Source organism: Lolium perenne, chromosome 6 (genome assembly GCF_019359855.2).
Source record: "Lolium perenne isolate Kyuss_39 chromosome 6, Kyuss_2.0, whole genome shotgun sequence".
Classification (NCBI taxonomy): Eukaryota; Viridiplantae; Streptophyta; class Magnoliopsida; order Poales; family Poaceae; genus Lolium; species Lolium perenne.
In genome coordinates, this window is record NC_067249.2 from 96,019,051 (window position 1) to 96,037,166 (window position 18,116).

Consider the following 18,116-nt stretch of genomic DNA (forward strand, 5'->3'; position numbering starts at 1 on the left):
TCGATCTGTTATCCCCTCCCTTTCTTCGTTCTGTCCCATCTACCGAACCCGACATCTTTCTTCCCCACGAAGCTGTTTCCCCTACACCTCCAACACAACAACGCCACCTCACCGGAGATCGATAGAAGCAGGAGAGGGAAAGGTGGTCTAGCCGGAGCCTGCGTTGCCATGGCTGGCAACGGCAGAGGAGGCAACGACAAGCCATGGTCGAGCTAGAGATGGGGCTGACACAGATCGCCACGGCGGTGCTGACGGAGGCTCAGAAGAAAAACTTAGGGTGGTGGGGGTGCAAGGTCGCCAGACTTAGGGTCACCGGCGCCGGAGAAGGAGAAGGAGGTGGTGGGGGCTTAGAGGGATGGCCTAGGGCGGGGATGGACCGCCGGAGGAGGTGCTTTGGGCACGGTGGAGTGGCAAGGTGGCGCGAGAGCAATGCCGGCCACGGGTGGCGGTGGCCGGCGCCGGGGGAGTTGAAGGTGGTGGCCCTATTCATCGAGATGTGGTGGTGCTTTCCTTTCCCTTCCTCTCTGGCAGTGCGGCGATGGTGCTCCTTTCCCCTTCCTCTTCGGTGGCCACATACTCCTCTCATCCCTCCGTTCCAACAAGAAAACCATCCGTAGGCTGTCGGAAATTTAACTGTGCCCATGGGCCATGGGTGACGATAACCTAGCAGCCCCCGTAATTCACATCGAGTAACCAAACGGGCGCATCAGGTTGCGCATGATGACTCAGGTACTACTGGCCAAAACAATTATTATGTATTTATTTATTTAGGTATCTTGTAGCCAAATCGTGTACTCCTTGCTATTGATTGCTACTAATGCTCGTAAATGGCGCCTGTGGTGACTTCGTCAATTTCAAGATCCAATCCGCCGACTCAGTCTTCCGGAGGTGCTCATAGGGGTAGGGTGTGCGTGTGTGCGTTCATAGGGGTGAGTGTATGCGCGTGTATGTGAGCGTCTGCGCTTGTACTGTGTTTCTCAAAAAAAAAAAACTAATGCTCGTAAATGGTACTATTTGGAAGGAAATAATGCTGATTTTCTGGGGTATAATCGATTAGTAATAAATACTACATAAAATTTGCGAGAACTTGCGCAATAACTACAAAAGATCGCGCGATATCTTGACCCTTTAGGCGCCTATTAAAGGAGGAGTTACGCTCCTTCCTATCGCAAACCATCGCAAGATCGACCGAGAAGTCATTAGCTGATTCTTTGTGTTTTGTGAGCTTCAGTAGTGGTAAACAGACACCTTTCTGAGTGCAATGGCTGTGCGAAGAAGCATGAGCGGCAGCATCGGCGCCGTTGTTCTCGGGCTGATGCTGGCCCTGTGCTTTGCGACGACCCTCGTCTGCGGGGAGAGGGACTGGACCGTCGGCGAGGGCGGCGGCTGGACCTTCGGCGTGGCCGGCTGGGAGAACGGCAAGCCCTTCTCGGCCGGCGATGCGCTCGGTAAGTAGCAACGTCGATATATATGTATAACTGGTAACTATCAGGAGTACTATGGTAATTGATTGATGGTCTCATAACACGATCTTTCTGTGATCGATCGATCCTGCAGTGTTCAAGTATAATCCGAGCATGCACAACGTGGTTGAGGTGGACGAAGCTGGGTACAACTCGTGCACGGCCGGCGCCGGTGCCAGGACCTACACCTCCGGCAACGACAATATCAGGCTCTCCGGTGGCAAGACCTTTTACATCTGCAGCTTTCCTGGCCACTGCCAGGGAGGGATGAAAATCGCCGTCGCGACCCAGTAGACGGTCTATGTGCAAAAGCACTAAGAAACGTCAATAATTGTCGTGTTATAAAGAATTCATATCATTTGCTCTGCATTTCGGTTCGGTGAACTTTACGTCTGAATCAAACTGCAATTGGGATGCTTAATTTGGTCATGTGTACTGCGAATAAAGTATCTGGTTCGAACGTTCGCAGCGCGACAAAATCTGATTCAAAGTGAATTTCAGACCTAATTTCACCGGGTTTGCTGTTTTCAGCCAACTGTGAAATAAATCTTTGTTTCAAACTTGACCAAGATGCATACTGTGACACCTAAGGTTTTACAAGAAAAAACATTATAAAATTTGAGTCATAGCTCTCATTTTCTAAAAGCAAAATTTCACATGATTAGAAAATGGGTACTAATTTCTTTTTTTCAAGAACACGCAATCAAATTGGTTACCTGTCATTACATTAAGGTTGAAGAGAGTCTGTACAAGAGCTTCTTACAATCCTTTCCTGAACACCACACCCCCCACTAGGTACTGCTATTCCTCGCGTCTGCCTACTATTTGTTCGTTTGTTGGTTTTCCTTGATGAATCCCAGTCCTCCAAGTCCTGTAGAGCTCTGACTGCAAGTTGATGAGCTGAAGAGATTTTGTCCCTCAAAGGTGCGGGCATTTCTTTCTATAGCCGTTGATGAACTAGATTCTCCACATCCCTGCTATAGCCGTTGCCGCTCGCTCTTTGTTGTTTCTTTTGAAGCCCTTTGCAACTTTGTGTTGCCACCACTCCCTAAGAGTTTCCTGAGTTGTTGGCATCAGATTATAAACGTGGAGGTGTCGACTTAGCTTGAATCAAATTTCCTTGGCAAAATGGCATTGGACCATTAGGTGATCGATGCTCTCTATCTGCTGATCACAGAGTGCACACACTTCCAGGGCTTGAAGCCCATGTCGCTGCATTGTGTCAGCAGTCCAACACTTTTTTTTTTGAATAGGGCCCAGTTCTTCCAAAGAAATGCTGCGTGAGAAAATTACAAAAAAACACCACATTTCAGGCATGCGTAACAAACAACCAACCCTTTAGGTTAGGGTTTCAAAAAACCACTACTCTACAGTTAATCTACATCTACATCTATCTATGTACATGTACATCTTCTACGCTACTTAAAAATTAGGAACATGTTTTCTATTCTGCCCACCAACTACCACCACAACAAAAGATTTTGTCGTCCTGACCTTCCACCCGCGCCACATTGGCCGCAGCTTCTCCAGTTTCCACGGAGTGCGCGCTCGGCCGGTGGGAAACTTCTAAGCCGAGATCCGCGCGGCCAGCTACCTCCTAATCCTCGGGGTGTTCGAGACCGCACACGAGGCCGCACGTGGCTACGACGCGATGGCGTGGCGGCTCGGCCATCCGCGCCGCAACCTCAACTTCCACGACACCAACTCCGCTGCCAAAGCGGAGATGTTGGCGCCTCCAACGCGCCTTGTGACCAACGAGGAGAGGCAGCGCGACCGCCACCGCCGGCTCGCCATCGCCGCGGCAGACGAGCGTGCCATGGCAGCGTCGCGCGAGAACTTCCTCTAAGACGTCGTTGAAGAGAACGAGTTCTTCAAGCAGCAACGGGCGGAGCGCAAGGCGGCGAGGTAAGCCAAGCGAGCACGCAAGGCGTTCATCCTGGTGCAGATGGAAGGCCGGAGCACCATCGACGATGATGATCCTAGGTGGTTGGATCTTGTTTCATCCACCGTAGCGAATTCGTCGGACTCCGACATCGAGTTCCATGACTAGATTTTTTTTAGTTTAGATTATCATATTTTCTTGGTTTAGTTTAGTTTATCGCATTTGTATCTTCTTTATCTACGTTTGATCGAAATTTGCACCAAAAGTTGTTTGCGACACTCTATTTTAGGGCATCTTGTGAAGCGTTCCTTTCCGCGCGCGATATTTTTAAACGTTTGGTAAAACAGTTCACTGAGCGGCGCGCAGAAAAGAAGAACAGACTCGGTTTTTATCGTCTGTTAAAAGTCCTGCAGGGTGCTCTAATGGTCAAGTTGTGGAGTGCTAGAGATTCGTGAAGTGATCTTGTGCAATGACACGCATATCGATATACGTATGATTTTGATCCAGCGGGAAAATAAGGTCTGAAATATAGGACGCATTTCGTAGGCTGCATGTCTCTTGGCTCGCATCGGGCCAGTAATTTTTGGCTAATTTGATGCTCATGCCAAGCCACGTTCTTGCAGAAATCGGTTCTCAAAGCAGCATCGGGTCAGGCCCTGGAGGAACGTCTAGAATGGCAGTTTCTCCAGGAACAGACCCGTTCTTGCGCCACTTTGACTCCAGCAATGCAACGGCTGCACGAGATGTTGCTTAGGCTCACTCTCGCTTACACTACTCCACACATCCTCTCTCAAATCAACACATTGTATTGAAGTAAGATGTACACGAAAAAGATGTGTGTCGATGATACGAACCAATTCCCACAATTGGTTTCGAGTTTCGCCAGTCGTAAATCATCAATTTCGTGTATGAAGTTTTAAGCGAATTTTGTCAAATTCGTCGCACACGCTCAACCGTTTGAGTTTCTTTCAGGAGTAGGTTCACCTCACCATTCCGCATGACTTTCATGTTGACCGGGTTTTGTTTCGGTATACATACGCTGATACATAATTGACTCACAAGTATACTGCAATATGTACGTATGTGTGACTAAGGTTTGGAGTACTTTTGCTCAACTTCTCGCCTCCCCATTTTTATGGACGGCGACGTGGTGATGATAGGTGAGACGTGAGAGGTGATAATCCATGGTGGTGGCGGCATGGTGATGTTCGTCTTCGTGGTCGGTGATGTGGTGATGCTTATGACCGGCGTCACCGGCGTTGTTATGGTGGTATTCAAGTTCGTGCTCGGCGACATGGTGATGCTTGTGACGGGCAAGAACGGCGGTGCCATGGTGGTGTTCGTCTTCGTGTTCGGTAACGTGGTGATGCATGTGACCGGCAGTGTCATGGTGGTGTTCGACGACATCGTCAGCGACATTGTAATGCTTCTGACGGGCGTAACAGCGGTGTCATGACGTTGTTCGTCGATGTGGTGATGCCTGTGACGGGCGTGACCGGCGATGTCATGGTGGTGATGGTTATGGTATGTGATATGCAGTAATCCATGGCGGTAACCGTATAGGTGTAAGCAGTGGCAGTGTCATGGTGGCAACGTTCTTGTTGTGCTACACCGAAAGCTTCGCCCTATCATATTCAACCCAGTCTTATGCATGCCGCCTTGGCCATCGTCAGCGAGAGTGGCATGGTGGTCTTCCCGCGCACCGGCGTGGTGTCAGGCTTCGTGACAGCGACGTCAAGCTTTGTGATAGGTGAGGAGGTGAGAGGTAAGGTCACCATGGGAATAATTGGTGAGGCTTAAGCTAGGCTCGTATGAAACCAAACAGACTGAGCCATTCGTTTCTGCTGGGCCAAAAAATTCTGCTCAGGCTGCCAAACGAGTGACGCTTCGCGCAAGGGCTCCCATCTCGCTGATGCAGTTATGCAGAAAATTGGCCCAGGCAACCAAACACGCCCATATAACTGGAGTGTTTGTGCGGCTGACAATATCTCAGATTCTTTGCCGGTCTCCACTGGCAGGGATGTGGCGTTCGAGACCACCGAGCGTTGCTGTGACATGCTATAATTGTTGCCCATCAATTTATTTCTTTGCTAAGATTGAAGGGTTCAAATGGCCGGTAGATGTGAAGTACTGCTTAGCATGTGTTGTTTTCACTATTCTAGGCAGAAAACTTACACATGGTTGTTTTTCACTCGCGCAGGCAGTCAGCCAGGCACAAGACTTTGACCAAGAGGAAGTGAATGCAGTATGATACATCACTCTGTCCTCTTTCCGCATGTGGCGGGAGTTAACACTGCGGTATGCTCCAGCTCGTGCAGGTGCTTTGCAGAGAGTGTAGCTAATCAGTGATTGTGATGAAATATTACATCTGCATTGAGATTGAATCTATAGATGGATCAGACGGTATCCAAGTGGGGGGCATTGCCACCGGGTGGCAACAACATATTATGTTTTGTTTTATTGGTCATAGGATAGATAATAAGAATTGCTTCAGTTTTTTATGCACCTTACATGTTTGTGGTATTGCATAAATAGGCATCAATTTTCATACCAAGAGGATGGAAAGCTTTTCTTTCACAGCATGGGAGCACATGTTTTCTATCCAGTGAGGTGGCTATACTCTGCATCATCATCAAATTTTGGGTTCTCCATGTTGCAACTTATTTTACAATCTCGATTTTTTTGTCACAAATAAATGAAGAAAGAACTATAGTTCAAGGGAAAATCAGATATATGTTGTGGGATGAGGCACTGACCCAGTTTTGTTGTTTTCATATTGTTTAGCCACATTTAAGCCCAATTTTTTTATCCATACAACTAATTTTCTCTACACAATTTTTCTATTTAACAATTGTAGATATATGCGGAACAGGTTGTATCCGGACTTGCGCTCATTGAAAGCAGGAAGACTATGGAATTAAAGATTGTTTTGGAGGATAATTTGGAGTTTGTGCCACAACATATAGTGCGGCAGGTAAGGGAGGGGGACGGTCTTCTCACCGGCGGCAAGGAGGTAGCGGAAGACTGACAGTCAAAGTGAAGCTGTAGAGTGGGGACTGGGGGCGATGGTGTGCGTGCGTGTGTGTTTATGGTGTTTATTGGTAGTTTTTTTCGAGAATCTGGTAGGACATGGTGCAATCAATATGGAAAGTTCTCTATGATTTTTTGGATTTATATTAAACTGTCCAAATAAGCTCTTCACTTTTATGTGTATGTTCCATAAATGCACTTCAAACAATTAAAATTTTGTCCCAAGAATACAATTCAAAATGATATTCTTATTATCCCTTCCTAGATAATTCTTTGCGTATCAGTGTTTATATTTTCCAAAAAGTTGTGGGCTCGTAATGGAGCCTTGAGTGTCCGTGCTTCACTTGTGCGTAAGAGTTTCACCTCTTTCAAGCGTAAATTCGCCTACTACTCCATTCTGTGCCATGGCATGAGCATGTGTGGTAAAAAAACAATAACATAGGTCAACGACATAATGTTTGTATTTTAACTATTTCTAATTTGTTTATATGTATTATCGTCCCGTAGCAACGGACGGGCATTTGTACTAGTGTTACAAAAAACACTAGTTCCTCTTTGATGCCGGTTTAATAACCAAACTGACATGTGGGTCCTGATGTCAGGCTGATGTGGCATGTGCATTTTGCAAAGAAGACAATTGAACTTATAAATTCTAATTCTACAGCCTTAAGGTCTTCTTCCCCGTGTGAACGGCCCAGCAGCAATAAGTCTGCTAGGTGCTCGCCGGAGAAGGACGGGGACGGAGGTTAGGGTCAGCCCCGGTGGACTCCCGCGAGTTGATGCGCCGCGATCGCCGGACATATCTCTTTCCCTATCTCTTCTCTCCCCCACATCCCCTTCTTCTCTGTCAACAGGGAGAGCACCTCTGTCCCGATGGCGCGGGAGCAGGGATGGGTCGACGGGCGCGCGAGCGCGGACGAGGTCGACGCCAGCCTGTGGATCCCCGCCGGCATCCGCAACCGAGCTCCTAGAGGTCGGCGCAAGTGAGATCAGCCAGGGCCGGCGCGGGCGAGATCTGCTAGGGGGTGGCACAAGCAGCTCGAGGGCGGCGAGGGCGAGCTCGGCTGTGGCACGACTGAGCGATCTCCGGCCGCGAGCGGGTGTAGGTGAGCATGGGTGCAGGTTGTTCTCTCAGGCCATGGCGTGGCTGGGTGAGCTCTGGCCAGGGGCGGGTGACGTGGGCATTACCCTTCGGGTAACTGGTATTAGCCTATCCCGTGTAACCCAGCTGGAGGCCCATGAAGACAATCGAAGGCAAGGTGAGCCACTAGGTCAGTGCCGAAGAAGATTCCTTGAAAACCAAGACAAAGATTACTTAAACAAGGAAAGTTTAGAGCTAGGTCTCTTGTAAACCTAGTCGTACTCGTGCAGATCTCTTGAGACCTGACCCCTTATATAAGGGCCAGGAGAGGGGCTGTCGAGGGACACAATCAATCTTAGCAACTTTAGCCACCGCAAGTCCAGGGCTAGGTCACCGTAGCACTTAGCCTCTCGACGAGAACACAGCCGAAACCTTCGGCACCCGATTGTAACCCAATATTTGCATAATCAAGATCAGACAGGCAGGACGTAAGGGTGTTACCTCATCGAGGGCCCTGAACATGGGTAAATCGCTTTCCCCGCTTGTCTGTTAACCGATGTCTCATGTCAGCCTACAGGATTCCATCAACCCTAAGCCCCAATCGGAGGGCATTGTCGAGGAGCACCCTCGTCAGCGGGCGTAGTTGAGCGCGGGTACTCCCTCTGGCCATGGCAGCGAGCTCCGGACGGCACAATCAGGGCCCAATATTGGACGGAGCGGGATGGGGCAGCGGTGGTGAGCTCCGGCCATTCTCCACGGACGCGGCCGCCGACATGCTCCACCAACGCGACATCCCTGCACGTACTCTCCACTCCCCATCTCGGCATCCTCTCACTTGTGGTGTACGACACGATGGTGAGAGAGAAGGAAAGAAATGATATAGTCTGACAAGTGGGTCACTTCAAAATTAACTTAAAAACCCATAACAGGAACTACTCTAACGTGTGCATCCATTTTCTGTTTTTCTTGTGCCACGGCATCCTGACGGTGAGACCCACTGGTCAGTTTTGTGGTTAAACAAATATCTCATGCGAATAAGTGTTTTTTTTTGTTACGTGTTACCTTTAAAAATGGTGGTTTTAAAACCCTAACGTAAAGTGGTGGTTTTTTGTTATACATAACTGAAATGTGGTGGTTTTTTTTTTCATTTTCTAGTGCTAGCATATATAATCTATTTTAATGGACTAGTACAAATACCCGTGCGTTGCCACAATTCCTCAAATTTTATTTCCCAATGCACATATATAATTCACAGCTCACTATGAAAATTCAAAGAAGGTATAATCGAAATAATCCTTCTTTTTAGAAAAATAGTGTTTTTTCAAAGATACAAAGCTTTATTTGCTCTTCGATGGACCTTTAATGAGTCGATTCGAAGTGATTAATTCAAGAATACCAATTCGCTTGCGGGACGTGGTTTTTCTTGACCGGCAATGGAAATTTACGATTGTATCCAAGTAAAACACATAAGATGTGACCGAATAAAAATATAGTTTCAATAGAAGAAACCTGATAAGTTGATGAAGAAGGGGATGCCTTGGGCATCCCCAAGATTAGACGCTTGAGTCTTCTTGAAATATGCAGGGATGAACCACGGGGCATCCCCAAGCTTAGACTTTTCACTCTTCTTGATCATATATCATCCTCCTCTCTTGACCCTTGAAAACTTCCTTCACACCAAACTTCTCATAAATTTCATTAGAGGGGTTAGTACTCAAAAAACTTCAATCCACTTTGGTCCTGTAGTGACACATTGCAAGAACTCAATAAAACATTAGCTACAGCTCTCCACGTCTAGAAAACCTTGCTTAAAGTTCACAAGAGACAATGCAAAAAACAGAGACAGAATCTGTCAAAACAGAACAGCCAGTAAACACGAATTTTTAAGAGGTACTTCCGTTGCTCAAATAAGAAAACTCAAAACTAATGAAAGTTGCGTATATATCTGAGGATCACTCACGTAAATTGGCAGATTTTTCTGAGTTACCTACAGAGAATCATACCCAGATTGGTGACAGCAAGAAATCTGTTTCTGCGCAGAAATCCAAATCTAGCATCAACCTTCTATTAGAGACTTCACTTGGCACAACATTGCAATAAAATAAAGATAAGGAGAGGTTGCTACAGTAGTAACAACTTCCATAACACAACAAAACAGTAGCAAAATAAAGACATGGGTTATCTCCCGAGAAGTGCTTTCTTTATAGCCATTAAGATGGGCTCAGCAGTTTTTAATGATGCACTCGCAAGAAATAAGAGTTGAAGCAAAAGGGAGCATCAAGAAGCAAATTCAAAACATATTTAAGTCTAACCCACTTCCTATGCATAGGAATCTTGTACACAAATAAATTCATGAAGAACAAAGTGACAAGCATAGCAAGATAAAACAAGAGTAACTTCAAAAATTTCAGCATATAGAGAGGTGTTTTAGTACCATGCAAATTTCTACAACCATATTTTCCTCTCTCATAATAATTTTCAGTATCTTCATGGATAAACTCAACAATATAACTATCACATAAAGCATACTTTTCATGATCCATAGACATATAATTCTTATCAAGCTCAAAAATAGCGGGATTAGACTTTCAAACCCACTTTTATCAATGATATAACAAGATGATTGATCATTCTCAAAAGATATGGGACTCATAGATAAAGTCAAGAACTCTCCAATCCCATTTTCATTAGTAGTACAATTAGTATTATCAAGTAACATAGGACCATCATCTAGAGATTTATCATAAACATTTGCTAAGCAAAACTCTTTAGTACCATGCATTTCGACATCAGGCACAAACAAAGCATTATCATAAGATTTATCAAAGTAGCATGGATTATCATAGATAACAGTAGCATAATCATTTTCACAAGTTTTACTAATAGGAAATATTTCAGGAGAATCCACAGGAACATAACATTCAACCTCCTTTGGTAAGCATGGAGGACAATCAAATAGTGCAAGAGATAAAGAGTTACTCTCATTAGAAGGTTGGCATGGGTAGCTAATCCATTCTTCCTCCTTTTGTTCATCACTCTCCTCTTCTTTTTCATCCAATGAGCTTTCAGGTTCATCAATTTCCTCCTCTTTTTCATCCAATGAGCTTTCAGGTTCATCAATTTCTTCTTCCACAGGTTCCTGCAAATTGTGAGTACATTCTTGTGCGTTAATGAGTCTCTCTTTATAATCAATGATATAAGGATTATCACTGTAGCTTTCTATGCAAAAATTAAGGATAGAAGAGACATAATCTTTAAGGTCCTTACAAACAACACACGTTTCATAATTTTTAGCAATGAAGGATTCGATCTCAGAAGCTCCCATAAATAAGACAAATTGTTCTACCTCTTCGAACCCAAGATGAATATAGTTATTCCAATTATAGTTCTTAATTAAAACTTCTTCACTAAAGCCACATTGAAATTTAAGATGTTTAGTATCCTCTTTAGAACAACAGTTTATATCATGGCGTCTAAGCAAGATTTTAGCAATTGTATTCAATTTTTCTATCACAGAACTCATAACTTTTCCCGTTCTTGATTCTCTATAAATATTATATAATTTTATAAGCTCCAAGTAGGTTGTAGGTTCTTCCATAACAACAGTTTTTAATTTTTAGGTTTTTCAAATTTTTATGGATTTTTGGGTATATGAGAAAAGTAAAACAAAACAAAAACAAAACAAAACAAACAAAAGTAAACTAGGCAAAATAATACTAGACACAAATTAACTAAGCACAAACAAACTAGACAAAAGTAAACTAAGAAAAACAAAATAAAGTAAAACAGAGAGAGAGGTAGAGTGTACTCCCCAGGTGAACTTATGAGTAGAGCTATGCCTCCCCGGCAACGGCGCCAGAAAATAGTCTTGATAACCCACAAGTATAGGGGATCGCAATAGTCTTCGAGGGAAGTAAAACCCAAATTTATTGATTCGACACAAGGGGAGGTAAAGAATACTTATAAGCCTTAACAACTGAGTTGTCAATTCAGCTGCACCTGGAAAAGCACTAGTAACAGGGGTGATGTGAAAGCAGCAGTAATATGAGAGCAGTAGTAACAGTAACACAGCAGCAGTAGCAGTAATATGAGAGCAATGGCACCAGAAAATAGTTGATACTACTTCCAATGACATGTAGAACGAGTATATGATGATGAGAGATGGACCGGGGTTCCCAGCTATCTACACTAGTGGTAACTCTCCAATAACAAGTGTTGGGTGAACAAATTACAGTTGGGCAATTGATAGGATTGAAATAGCATTAAGACAGAACATCAAGATCATTAATCCTGTAGGCATGTTTCCCATATATAGTCATACGTGCTCGCAATGAGAAACTTGTACAACATCTTTTGTCCTACCAGCCGGTGGCAGCCGGGCCTCTAGGGAATCTACTGGAAATTAAGGCACTCCTTTTAATAGAGCACCGGAGCAAAGCATTAACACTCCGTGAAAACATGTGATCCTCATATCTAAGCCTTCCCCGCCAGTTGTCCCAATTTCTGTCACTTTGGGACTTTTGGTTCCGGACATAGACATATGCATACAACTTGTAGATACAATCTAAGCAATAAGTATAGAGCTTAAATCTAAGATCATGCCACTCGGGCCCTAGTGACAAGCATTAAACACAACAAGATTGCAGCAACAATAACTTCACAAACTTTATAGATAGACTAATCATAATGTAACAATCCATCGGATCCCAACAAACACAACACCGATTACATCAGATGAATCTCAATCATGTAAGGCAGCTCATGAGATCATTATATTGAAGTACATGGGGGAGAGAATACCAACTAGCTACAGCTAGAACCCGTAGTCCATGGGGGAACTACTCACGGAGCATGATGGTGGCGGTGGCGTCGATGGAGATGGCTTCCGGGGGCACTTCCCCGTCCCGGCAAGGTGCCGGAACAGAGACTTCTGTCCCCCGAATTGGAGTTTCGCGATGGTGGCGGCGCCCCTGGAGTCTTTCTGGAGTTTCGTCAATTGGTATCGATGTTTTAGGTCAGGACGGCTTAAATAGGCGAAGAGTCGGAGTCGGAGGGGCCACGGGGCCTCCTCCCCATAGGCCGGCGCGGCCAGGGTGGAGCCCGCGCGGCCCTGTTGTGTGGGGCCCCCAGGGCACCCCTCTGGTCCCCCTCTGACTTTCTGGAAGGTTCCGGGAAAAATAAGATGTTGGGTCTTCGTTTCGTCGAATTCCGAGAATATTGCCCGAACAGCCTTTCTGGAACCAAAAACAACAGAAAAGAGCAACTGGCCCTTCGGCATCTTGTTAATAGGTTAGTTCCGGAAAATGCATAAAAACATTATAAAGTGCAAGCAAAACATGTAAGTATTGTCATAAAACAAGCATGGAACATCAGAAACTATAGGTACGTTGGAGACGTATCAGTTAGTTCCGGAAAATGCATAAAAACATTATAAAGTGCAAGCAAAACATGTAAGTATTGTCATAAAACAAGCATGGAACATCAGAAATTATAGGTATGTTGGAGACGTATCAAGCTTCAACTTCTTGGATCAACCGTCTCGCCCATGAACAAGACGATTTGGAAGGCATGGGCGGCCGCCCAAGGTCAAGTTCTTTGCATGGCTTGTCAACCAAGGTAGAATTTGGACGGCCGACCGCTTAGCCAAACAAGGTTGGCCTAATTGTGGCCTTTGCCCCCTTTGCAAACAATGTACGGAATCCACCAACCACCTTTTTGTCCATTGCCGCTTCACCATACGCCTTTGGGGCCTCGTTAGAGAGTGGTTGGGGCTCACCTCCATCAATGTCACACAATGGACTAACTTTGATACACAAGGTTGGTGGAACTACATGGCGGGTGGTGGTGTGCCACAACGCAAGGCAATGGCATCCATCACTTTATTGGTCTCTTGGGAGGTTTGGAATGAAAGAAACGCTAGAGTCTTCCGCTCTAAGAGTGCGCCGGCACATGTAGTTCTTGATAGAACTAGGAGCGAGACTCGTCTTTGGGTTTTAGCGGGAGCCAAGAGCTTGGGTAACTTGATGCTGCGAGAGTAATCCTTTTGTAATAAGGTTCGGTTCGTTTGTAACCGCATGCCCAGAAATGATGCACTTCAGTAACAGCTTGGTAAGCATTCGCGTAGAGTGTAACCCAAATCAATCATACGATAGCATGAAGATTACATCCATACTATCCTGAAATAAAAATGCACCACCAACTAAGATATCTTCTCAGCTACATGTATGAATATATGATATACCACATGCTTGAATGACAACTCTTACAGAGAAACATCATGTCAAAGGATTCAAGTAAGAGGACTTAAAGGCACTTGATTGGAGAAAAATAAAAACATTAAGGATAACAATAAAATACCTCCTCTTCGTTGTGAATGATGCCCACTGTATTGGCCTGTTCAGTCCTGCTGCTTCATGCGAAAAAGAGCGGAAGAATAATTCCATGATTCCAGCCTCAGTTCTTGCGACAAGAAATTACCCTGTCAAAAACAATACCCACTATATTTCTAATGTGGTAGCAAATAATGCATTGCAGCAGAAACCATACATAAATTATCAGTACATCAAATGCTATTTTGAACATTTCAGAAAAAGTTTCAAAACTATCTAAAATCTGATGACTAACAATCAATCTTTTGTGGCCATATTTGAGGTTAGCAAATTCATAACGTCATATCAATCACAGACTCATGACTCTCAAATGACCAAAGAGTTTAGAGAACATGCATATTATCTCTGAAATGAAACTGCATACCAGATCATATGGTGTATACAGAAGTTAGGCAAACATGGGCTGATGATTTAGCACTACAAACACTGAACATATCTAATATCTGCAGTTGACATTGTGAAAATGGGACTTACAACATTAACCGATGATGGAAAAGATAAATAAAGCTCGAGCAAAAAGAGACCACATATTATGTCATGTTTTACAAAGATATATCTGTACCCATGTTTTATTGAAATACACATCAAATGTTCAAACCATGAATTAACATAGGAGAGGGGACCTGGCAGTGGCGTTGAGCTGTGCTGCGTCAACCCTTCGGCGTAGGAGAGGGGATCACGGATGGCGTCACACAGGAGGTGGAGACTCGCCTGCAGATGGCGGGGGCCGATAAAAAAATACAGAGAGAATAATACAGATTTGAGGCTACTGATAGGAAACTGAAATTCCATATCTCACACACAGATCAGTACGGCCGTACTGTGGAGGTTGGCGATGGCGTTGGAGATGCCGAGCATAGTGTAGACGCCCCTGCCGCTCACGGACGTGTCCTCACTGAGGAGGCGCTTCGCGATCTCCAGCTGCCACACAAAGAGGCGACAGCGAGGGAGAAGGCTGGGCGGCCTCCACTCCATCTCAAGGTCGTCCGGCGTCCGGAGGGATGAGGAGGAACGGGAAACTGCGGAGGAACGTGAGGATGCCGCTGCTCGTGGAGCATAGGATGTGCACGGCCTAGTCCAGGTCGATGGTGGGGTACAGGTTCGGGATCCATGGCGGCGAAGAGACATGATCCACGGCGGCGAAGAGATGGGATCCATGGTGGCAGGGGCGGGCGGCGCTGGGCTGCTAGAGGGAGGCGGCGGCGTCCGCGGACTCGAGGAATCCTGCACGATTGGGCGAGGAGAGAGACGAGAAAAATTAGGGTCGTAGGGGCGCCACATTTGATTGGGAGGTTTGACTAAGTCGATTTTTGGTGGGAGGGCAAAACAGTTCAAGAAAATATGTTGGATGAAACCTCTGACCGGAGGAAACAGAGGAAGTTCTTCCTTTTTAGATGGTAGAGATAGAGATAGAGATTAGAGATAGAGATAGAGATAGAGATAGAGATTTGCCGCGGTAATCATGCGCTGCCTGGAATGATGTTGCCGTGCTGGAATGATTATAGGGAGGTGGGAGAGCAAATTGGTTAAGTGAATATGCGGTTTCCTATTCTGTTGCATTGAAATGATGTCGCCGTGCTGAATTTGTTTGAGGTGAAGTGGGAGGGCAAATTGGTCAAGTTAAAAATATGTGTGACAAAACCTCCGACCGAAGGTTCTTCCTTTTTAGATGGTAGAGATAGAGATAGAGATAGAGAGATAGAATTAAAAACTCAACGAAGAAAGCATGATAATCTGATGATGCCGAGTAGGCGCCATTTATAGTTAGGCGCCAAATGAAGCTGTCTTCTTTTGAAGATAAGGGCTCCAGCACATGAATTTGAGTGAAGAGCTCGATGAACTCAGCTATTGCTTGTATGGATAATGGATAGTGTACATCTCAAGTCTGAAACCCAGCAAAGCTTCTTATACAGTACGTATTTTTGCTGCTCTGGATATTGCAAAAACCACTAATGCGGGTGCAATTTGTGCAGGGCTTTGACCATTCAGCCTTCTGTCCAACCAGAAGTTCATATGCTCCTTGCCTTAGCTGATAATCTCGCCTGCCCATGGAATGTATGGGAACAAACAATGTTAATGATATTAATTCCCCAATATATATGTTTCGTGGTTTCGCATGTCAATGCTCCTTTTGTGCGGCGTATCGTATTGATTTGCGAGTCATAAAGTTCGATACCTAAGAGCATCCAACGGGAGCGACTGTTTGCCCTCCGTCGGACCGAAAAACTGGTATCACCTCCAGCGGGGCGACGCAAAATAACTGGATCGTCCGCGGCGACGCAAACCTGGTCCAAATATGCGCCTCGGATACGTATCTGCGGACGTTGCGAGGACGCGCAAAGTGTCTGGCGGATGTTTTGTCGGCCCGCCTGGCAGTGACCCAGCGTCGATGCGTCTTCTCAGTGGCGCCAGTACTGGCGCCGAGGCGTCGCTTCGGCAATCTGCGGCCGCGTAAATGACGATGCCTCGCGTGGAGCGCAGCCGTCGCCTACCTCTGCGCACGAAGTAATGGCGATGCCACGCGTGCCGCGGCCGTCGCCCTGCCTTCGACCTATATAAACAGGGGCGCGAGCATCTCATCTCCTCCCACACTAAATTCTAGCCGTCGCACAACCTTCACCGTAGCGCCGCTGCCGTTCAGCCTCCACCGGAGCCACCATGAGCAGCGCTGGCCGCGGCCAGGCTGCCGCGCCTCCACCTCCACCTCCCACTCCACCTCCCTTTGCCTCGAGCTCCGACGACGACAACACCGACGACCTCCGCGTCCCGGTTAGGGACGCCAAGGCCCTAGTTGAAGCGGAGAAGGAAGCAGAGGAGGAGCGGGTGGCCCACGCGGCGTTCGATGCCGAGATGGAACGCCACAGGGTGGCGGCCGCCGCAGCCGCAGAGGACGACGACTCCGACATCTCATGGTCTTCCGATGACCCTGATGCGCCTACCCCAGAGGCGAAGACGGCGGAGCAGAGGGCGTTAGTCGAGTCCTTCGAGACGTTCAAGGACGACACCGTGAACGCGAGGCTGCGGCAGTGCCTGCTAAGGACGCGGCGGCGCACTGAGCCCTAGCGGCCGCACGCCAGGCTGCGAAGAAGCAGACGAGGGACGGACGCAACAACGGGCCGGGCAATTAGAAAGCAAGTAGTGTAGGCTTCTACAACTATTTTGTATAGTTTCTATGTAGTAGTTTCTATGTTTTTTAAATATGTTGTAAATCTGGTCGCCCCGCTGGAAGCACACCCAGACGCAAACGGACGCGCGGACAAAATATGTTCGCGGGACGACGCAAACGGACGCTCGCGACCATTTTTAGGTGTATGCGTCGTCCCGTTGGGATGCCCTAAATCCTAACGGAAGATACCATATGTCGTAGATACACGGCCTCGCATCCAGGCGCCTACAAAAGGAAGACATCTCGGTCGACGATCTTGTTCTCGTGAGTGTAATCTGCCATTCGAGCAAGCAGATCCGCCTCGATGGCACGACCAATCATCGGCAGCTTGAGCTCTATCGTTCTCGTGCTGATTCTGGCATGGTCCATCGGGACAATCGCCGTCCGTGGCTACAACACAAGGAAGTGGACCGTCGGCGGCGACAAGGGTTGGAGCTTCGGCGTCGCCGGCTGGGAGAACGACAAGCCAATCCAGGCCGGCGACATGCTAGGTGAGTGATACCGATCGTGCTTAAACAGGAACGGCAAAATGGATCGATCGTTTTATTAATATTTGATTGATTTGATTGTCATCTCTCGAAGTGTTCAAGTACAAACCGGGAGCACACAACGTGGTGGAGGTGGATGTGGCTGGGTACATGGAGTGCAAGGCCCCCGACGGCGCCAAGGTTTACTCCACCGGCAACGACAGCTTCGAGATGCCCGGCGGCAAGGCCTACTACATCTGCTCCATTCCCGGCCACTGCGAGAAAGGCATGAGGATAGGCATACCGCCTAGATAGATAGATTGATGAATAGTCTCCATATTAGATACCGACTACCCTATTCTCTCGCTGGCTGAGTTACGCAAGAAATAAATTTATATTTTCGATAAAGGGAATATATTAATATCAAAAAGATATCAATTACACTCAGCCTCTGCAACAACGCACCACCCTAATGGCACTACGGATGCACACAGCCAAAAAAGGAAAAGAAAACTAAGAAACAAAAGTCCTGCTACAGTATCTCGGGCCTAACAACAGCAATACATCCACCGCCAAAACAACACCTGAAATACAGACTCTCCAAAAACGACGCCTCCAAGAAGGGAACAGTGCTCTAA

General features: G+C 46.4%; 2 protein-coding genes across 2 annotated transcripts; both read left to right on the forward strand.

The window, feature by feature from the left end:
• The first annotated feature begins 1,184 nt into the window (after positions 1-1,184).
• Positions 1,185-1,841, forward strand: LOC127338774 (basic blue protein). The gene is made up of 2 exons (XM_051364761.1): positions 1,185-1,448; positions 1,558-1,841. The coding sequence occupies exons 1-2, from the start codon at positions 1,262-1,264 to the stop codon at positions 1,755-1,757; spliced, it is 387 nt and encodes a 128-aa protein (XP_051220721.1). The 5' UTR covers positions 1,185-1,261; the 3' UTR covers positions 1,758-1,841.
• A 15,425-nt stretch (positions 1,842-17,266) lies between these two features.
• On the forward strand, positions 17,267-17,870 carry LOC127338775 (basic blue protein). Its single transcript, XM_051364762.2, has 2 exons — positions 17,267-17,502; positions 17,594-17,870. Exons 1-2 carry the CDS (start codon positions 17,316-17,318, stop codon positions 17,791-17,793), a joined length of 387 nt encoding a protein of 128 aa, XP_051220722.1. The 5' UTR covers positions 17,267-17,315; the 3' UTR covers positions 17,794-17,870.
• The last annotated feature ends 246 nt before the right edge of the window (positions 17,871-18,116 follow it).

What these genes read in the sequence shown, in the direction of transcription:
- LOC127338774 (XM_051364761.1), top strand. Translation starts at nt 1,262, where the DNA reads ATGGCTGTGCGAAGAAGCATGAGCGGCAGCATCGGCGCCGTTGTTCTC. An exon ending in CTCGGCCGGCGATGCGCTCG is followed by an intron (nt 1,449 to 1,557) that starts GTAAGTAGCAAC and finishes TCGATCCTGCAG; the next exon opens with TGTTCAAGTATAATCCGAGC.
- LOC127338775 (XM_051364762.2), top strand. Translation starts at nt 17,316, where the DNA reads ATGGCACGACCAATCATCGGCAGCTTGAGCTCTATCGTTCTCGTGCTG. An exon ending in CCAGGCCGGCGACATGCTAG is followed by an intron (nt 17,503 to 17,593) that starts GTGAGTGATACC and finishes CATCTCTCGAAG; the next exon opens with TGTTCAAGTACAAACCGGGA.